At 46.1% G+C, this 7,145-nt stretch overlaps 1 protein-coding gene across 1 annotated transcript; it reads right to left on the bottom strand.

The window, feature by feature from the left end:
* Positions 1 to 371: 371 nt before the first annotated feature.
* Positions 372 to 4,257, bottom strand: LOC125511142 (leucine aminopeptidase). Its single transcript, XM_048676436.1, has 4 exons — positions 3,175 to 4,257; positions 2,569 to 2,802; positions 2,126 to 2,452; positions 372 to 920 (listed from the first exon to the last, which is right to left on the bottom strand). Exons 1-4 carry the CDS (start codon positions 4,159 to 4,161, stop codon positions 627 to 629), a joined length of 1,842 nt encoding a protein of 613 aa, XP_048532393.1. The 5' UTR covers positions 4,162 to 4,257; the 3' UTR covers positions 372 to 626.
* Between the last annotated feature and the right edge of the window lie 2,888 nt (positions 4,258 to 7,145).

The raw sequence follows: 7,145 nt of genomic DNA, 5'->3' as shown, positions 1-7,145 counted from the left end.
TCTATAAGAACAGAATTGCCAAAACATCATATATTTAAAAACAGAATTGCCAAAACATCTTATATTAAAAACAGAATTGCCAAAACATCTTATATTTAAAAACAGAGGTGGTACAAACCAGCACACAAAAACCATTTGCATAACCGGCTGCCATAACCTCCATGACCGCCCCCTACTCCTCGTGTTCAATCACCTCCATGACGCTCAATCCCCACTGGGGCACTAGCTGGCAGTCGCTAGAACTGCAGCAAGAAGACCACAGGTGCTCAACACGCTACTGATAATATCCTCCCCTCATTCCATAGCAAAGCACAGGTACATTGCTAGACTAATATTATCACCACAGGATTTGACTTAAAAGACGATGACCATTAAGAGCTCATAACAGTATCACCACAGGATAATGTTATCAAGAGGCAGAGTTTCCAGTTCCTTACAGGGTCAGAATAAATTATGCACATGCAGTCTCACATAAGACATTACCGAAGGAAGTTCAGAGTTTTTTTTTCCAAGGTCAGCTCCAGGAGAGATAAATTTATGCGGAAGAAATGAGCGAGCAAACAGTCAATAGGCATCACAGACCGTTCTCTCTACTTCAGGCTCGGTAAAATGTGGCTTCAACTCAACTAGCCATGCTTCAAAAGGATGCTCTCTGCAACACCGCGGGCTATCGGGTGGTAGAACTCTTGGGCCTCCGAGAAGATCCTCTTGGCCAGCATCTTCTCCTCCTCCCCTGAGCACCGTGCCAGCGAGCTGTAGAGCGGGCGCAGGTACTTCATCCTTCCCACCTGCTTCAAGCATTTCTCCACCTCATTGAAGTAACACCTGCAGCCCGTGGGGATCGCTAGCTGGAGGAATGCGACTTTGACCTCGTAGTCACGGCTTTCTGACAGCTTGTACCGTTCATCAAGAGCAGTAACCTGGATAGAAACGACAAATGGCGATAAAAATCAGTTAAAATCTTAAGTCACTTATCAGTTATGTAACTTCTATCAATATTTGTTTGGAAGCCAAGCTCTTGTCCACAGAATGACTATATAACAGTATAGTACACTACAACACTGAATACTTCGGTTTGCAGTAACTGAAAACCACATATAAATAAAACAATACTCTGAAAGAGAGTAATGAATTCCCTAGCCTGAACACACCTGAAAGTCTCAGTACTTTCTACATCTTGCTTTGTAGCTTAAGTCCATAGCTATCCATACTTTTTAATTAGATGCTCAAACGGGGGCTATGGACTCAATAAGTATTGAACCCAACATAGGCTTAAACACATGATCATGTGAACACATTGGGTACTGTGTAATCTATAAATGAAGTTTCCTAGCTAAAGAGGGTGGAACTTTGCTACTCCCTCCGTGACTTGAAACAACTGCTTCAGTATCAACAAATTGAGAAACTATTACTCCCTCCGGTCTCAATTAATTGACGCAACCTCTGTACAATGTAAAATGGACATTGTATAGAGTCCGCGTCATTTAATTCGGATCGGAGAGAGTATGTAGTTTTTCATGCTGCCACCCAACGATTCTATAATAGAAAGCCAAGTTTTCATCACATTCATAATAGACTAAATATATGATGAGTAAGGGACTTCTCCAAAGTACCCTCAGCATAACTGATATTCGAGCTAGAAACTGTGTTGACAAGTCTACCCAACCCATTATAAATAAAACTAATAAGGAGAATCTGGTTCTAATATCATTCCAGAGTGAAAAGACAAAGGAATATATGCTTCTTCCACTAATTTCAATGTATTTAAAATCTGATGCTAATTTGATTTCCCTTGATGAATCAAAAGGCATGTGACTTGATCTGGACAACCGTTCTCACATGGACAACTATCTTATTTATTTGGCATTCAGCAGGACTGCATGATTTGACAACAAATAGGTTATCTCTTGTCCCAAAGGAGGAACAATCTATTCTAACTGGTCAAGTAACATACTATGACTTCTTTACATAAGAAAATGCTTCAACAACTGACTTGGATGCATTTGCTGTATATTGTCAAATTAACAAAGCATGTCTGATGGTGTTTTTCACTTTTATAAAGGAAGAGATAGAGTATTCGAAACTGGATGAAGTATCAAAACAGAGTATTGCCAATAATTCAAACCTGTGATGCTTCAACATCTGTGGGTAAATTTTCCAAGTAAAGCTCCCATTCTTGTCCACTCCAGTCTGCCACCTCCTCTTCACTTGGAATTTTTCCAGACTTAAACTCTGCAGCTAAGACACAAATCTTCTTATAGGTAGCTGATTCTGGCTCCATGGCATCCGGAGGGAGACCAGTACCGTTGATCCACTCATGAAGGTCAACTTGATTTTCAATCCCAGGTACATTGGCTTTCAGGAATTCAAGAAATGTCTCTGTATCTATTGATTGGAACTTGAAGTTGGCAATATACTTCTTGAGGAATTCATCGAATGCAGGTCGGCCAATCTAATACAATCAACAGGCATAACGCAGTACACAGTCACAGTTAGTCATCAAATTCTCACTGATTTCATCAGAGAATGGTGCAAATAAGTGTAAACCAAATCTTGTGTTATACCCACCTGGCGTTCGATGCGCCAAAGGAACTGGAAGCCTTTCTCATAGGGCACTTCTGAGTAAACATCATCAGGATCAATCCCAGCCATCTTCGGCTTCAGTTTGGTAAACTCCATGTTATCCTTAAACCTCTCCATCATTCTGTTCAACCCTCTCCATCCAATTCCACTGTTTAAGGCCGCCCGCTCCTCACCTTGAACCACCTCGACAATCCTCCTCTCAGCATATGTTGTGAAACCCTGTATGCGGAAAAGATATTACCGTGACAGTTCTAGTTGAATGTGTGAATATCACTCGCAATTTTGGGGCAAAGCAGATGAGAAACTACTATACAATGAGTCCTGGTTGAATAAAATTGTGAGTACTCTAAAATTGTAACGCAGTTGATTGAGATTCCAACTAAAATTAAACTGTTACAAGTATTTTACGAAGACATAACAGTACAAAATGTACCTAAGACAGATGGATAAGTTAATTATCAGTAGCTACAATACAAATCTGCCCCCCCTCAATTAGACAATAACAGGTGTTTGAGTAAATTCGAATTCCATTTCATGATGTACCCGTGCACAAGATAAAAGAACAAGCACACATGAGGACAAAAAGATAACCTCATTTAGCCAGAAGTCCTCGTTGGTTTTGTTGGTGATGAGGTTTCCAGTCCAGCTATGTGCGAGCTCATGGGCCACCACCTGCGCCCCTGCAGCGTCCCCTTTGATCACCGTGGGCGTGAGGAACACCATCCTGGGGTTCTCCATGCCGCCGTAGGGGAAACTGGGCGGCAGCACCAGCAGATCGAATCTCTCCCACTCATAGGGCCCAAAGAGCGACTCCCCGACCTTGACCATGTCCTCGACCCCGGCGAACTCCCGGGCGGCGTCGTCGAGGAGCGTGTCCCCGCCCTCGGCGTAGACCCGCGTCCGGGGGCCGAGATCCCGGGAGCCGATCCCGCCGGCGGCGAAGGCGAAGAGGTAAGGCGGCACGCACTGCGCCATCTCGAACTCCTCGACGATTCGGCCGGGGGCGCACCATAGCGCGTCGTCGCAGGCGCCGCTGTGGTCGGAGGGGACGGGGTCGCGGCGGGCGACGTGGCGCGCGGCGGCGACGGCGGAGAGCTGCGCGGGGACGTTGAGGAGGAGCGAGTAGGTGATGCGCGCGGCGGGGGTGTCGTGGCAGGGGAAGACGGAGCGGGCGTGGATGGACTGGCACTGGGAGAAGACGAAGGGGAGGCCCGAGGCGGTCTGCGGCGGGGCGAGCCACTGCAGCGCGGAGGCGGCCGGGGAGGTGGAGAAGGTGAGGAGGAAGGAGGCGGTGTCGGGGGGCAGGGTGAGCGTGAGCGCTGTGCCCAGGACCGGGTCGTCGTCGGCGGCGAGGGAGAAGGGGATGGGGGCGGGGGAGTCGGGGGAGGCGGTGGCGGCGGAGTGGACGGCGAGGGCGCGCGTGTCGAGGAGCAGGTCCCCGGTGTGCGGCGCGGAGAGGGTGACGAGCGCGGAGGCGTGGATGGTGGAGGCGGCGAAGTCGAGGTAGAAGGCGAGCGCGGCGTGGGAGGTCACCGGGTGCGCGCCGTCGGTGTAGGAGTGCGGATCCACCGGCGCCATGGCGAGCGAGCTCGGAGGGGAATGGGGAATGTGGACTGGGGACTGGGGAGGGTTCGGCTAGGCTTGGCTGGCCTTTCCGGCTGGGTCGGGGTTGGGTTCGGTCGAGAGTCGAGACGGGGGAACGGACCAAAGTCCCTCCTCCTGCGTGAGTTGCTTCCGATCACAAGTCACTCGCTCGGTCGCTCCAACCCAGGAGATGCGGTGCAACTTGCATGGTCCCTTTGATTGGAATGATTAACGACATCATGGTTCAACTTGCCGGTATGGGCAATTCCAGGTTGTAAATCAAAGGGTGGATGCTAGAATACTTTTAGCACTCCATCGGGTCCTTTTTACTTCGCATATAACATTTGTCTGAAGTCAGTTTACAAAAGAAGTATCAACATTTACAATACGAAATCAATATCAATAGATATGTCATGGTATTACTAGTTTTCATACTGTATAACTTTAGTACAGTATAGATGCTGATGTTTTTCCATATAAATACGATCAAACTTTCTTTTTGCAAAATAAATATGATCAAACTTTATAAAGTTTAATTTTAAAAAATCTTATATGCGGGATGAAAAGGTCCGGAGGGAGTATTATATGATCAGTAGTACTACTCTTTAAAAGAAATGATGATGAATGAGTTTGTTTTGAATTTGAAACCAATAATAACTCAAGGCTTTGTGGAAGATGATGAACCCGGTGGACTTTGTAGACTAAAGCAAGGGAATATATATAGTTGCCGTAATTTGAATATATACTAGTAAAAAGGTCCGTGCGTTGCAACGGGAAAAAAAATATTGATGTACTTGCTTGTCAAAGAAAAGCTTAAAGCACCAATCAAGATCTTTCACTTGTCAGACACGAGAAATTGAAATTCTCTTAATAACATCCCAACTCTATAAGATTAGTAATAACATTTATAACTCATAAATACATTTAATTCAGTGACGCTTCGCTACAATCAAGCACCATTCACAATGTACTTGGGATGACTGGGTCGAGGAATTGGATGGAAGAGCGCCTTTCGTATCCCAGTGGCAAGAGCAGGATAAAGATACTCCATCCTTGGGCTAATATAATAGGGAAAATTGAGGAGTTCATGTCGCTGATCTGAGCCGCTACCTCTGTTTTCCATTTGATTCTGATTCCCACTCCATTCTCTCATGTTGTTCATCTTGTGCATACCACATAAAGATTCTATGTTTAATTGCGTATTTGCATCTCGGCTTCGGGTTCTGTTTGCAATAAACAGAACAAAATATTAGGTTGACTCATAATAACTTCAGTATAGAGGCCCTACTGTGTCTCTGATCATCTGAAAGTCATGTAATCTTGTGCTTTCAGACACCGAAATTAAGACATGGCCAAGCATGTTGGCGCTGCTGTGCTGCAAAGGGTAGGCGCAACAAACATGTATGAGGCCACCAAATAATTATTTTGTGTTATGAGTGTACTCCAAAAGGACCAACCATACTAAAATATCATGTTAATTTTTAATAGAATGTATTCCTCTCCAACTGAATTAAATGAATATATAATTTAAAAGACGTCACGCGCCACCTTCAAACTTCAAAGAAACGATTATCATGTATAATGTTTGGTCCCATTCAACCTTGTACAATTAATCTAGTTTCACAAGAAGACTTTGGGCTTTCCCTTGGCAATGTTCTGGATCTGGTTCTTTAACATGTGTAAGACAAATATGAAAATCAAGATCCAACAAATACGCTAGCAAAAATATCTGCAAAACTCCAGACTACAAAATATTAAATTTCATCTTGCTGTCTGGACATGAAGTAAGAACATGAATCAATTTACCTGATGAGGATGTGTCTAGTTTCAGCTTATATTCTCATCGGAAAGGAATTGTTATGAGGGGCTTGCTTCGGTAGACCCCCCCCCCCCCAACAAAACGTAGAAGGGCATAATGGTCATACGGAAGAAACGTATGCCCACCTCCTATCATACCGTATAGACCGACGTCCGTATACCTTGACGAATAAAAAAAACCGCCGCACGTGTAGAGGAAAAAAGTCAGCTGCACGATCTTCTCGCCCGCCCGACGTTCACGCACGTCGATCACGCCCAGTTTCTAACTGGCGATCGCCGCTGACTGAACCCCATCCGACGCCGCATCTGAACGTCGCCGCGGATCCGTCCCGCGTCGACCTACGCCGGCGACGTCTACACCGCGGCCCTCGTCTTCCACGTCGCCGCCGTCTTCCATCTAACCCTCGTCTTGCACGTCGCCGTCGGACGGCTTGTCGGCTGCGACTGACCGCGCTGTCGTCCGCACGCCGCGGATCCGGCCCTGCGTCGACCTACGTCGGCGACGTCTACACCGCGGCCCTCGTCTTCCACGTCGCTGCCGTCTTCCATCTAACCCTCGTGTTGCACGTCGCCGCTGTCTACTCCGCGGCCGAAGGTTTGCCATCTAATCTCCTCGTCTAAACCTAGCATGCTAGATGATATGAGTCACACATAGTGATCTAGGGTTTATGGTTGAGTAAACATGCCGTCGCAGTGGCGCCTCCCCGGACGACCGCATGTTGTAGGCAGATAGAGTTGCAGTTGGGCATGATCCACAGTACAAACTTAACACGTGATGAATTCACAATGTTATGCAGTTTGGTCAGTTAGGCGTGTTGCCATGGATGAACAAACCGCATTGACGGGGGATGATAATGGTACTAATAAGGCGACTCGGAATGATAGCGATATTTTTAATGAAGATGATGACAGCAGCGACAACGATTCCGTGTCGTCATTTGATATCTTGCCTCCGGAGGATTTTGATCATAATGAACATGGCGCAAATAGTGAAAACGTAAGTGCCGTATATTTTGATTTCATCTTTGAACCTGCAATGTATGGCATGGCTAACTATTTCTCTATGTATACAAATTTGCAGGAAGATGTGGATGTTGACAATGTGGAAAATAGTTTACAGGAATCATTCGCGGATAACTTGAGCCAGGTTCGTAGATAGA

Source organism: Triticum urartu, chromosome 5 (assembly GCF_003073215.2).
Source record: "Triticum urartu cultivar G1812 chromosome 5, Tu2.1, whole genome shotgun sequence".
Taxonomy (NCBI): domain Eukaryota; kingdom Viridiplantae; phylum Streptophyta; class Magnoliopsida; order Poales; family Poaceae; genus Triticum; species Triticum urartu.
Note: the sequence above shows the minus strand (reverse complement) of the source record. Positions and strands in the feature narration are given on the sequence as shown.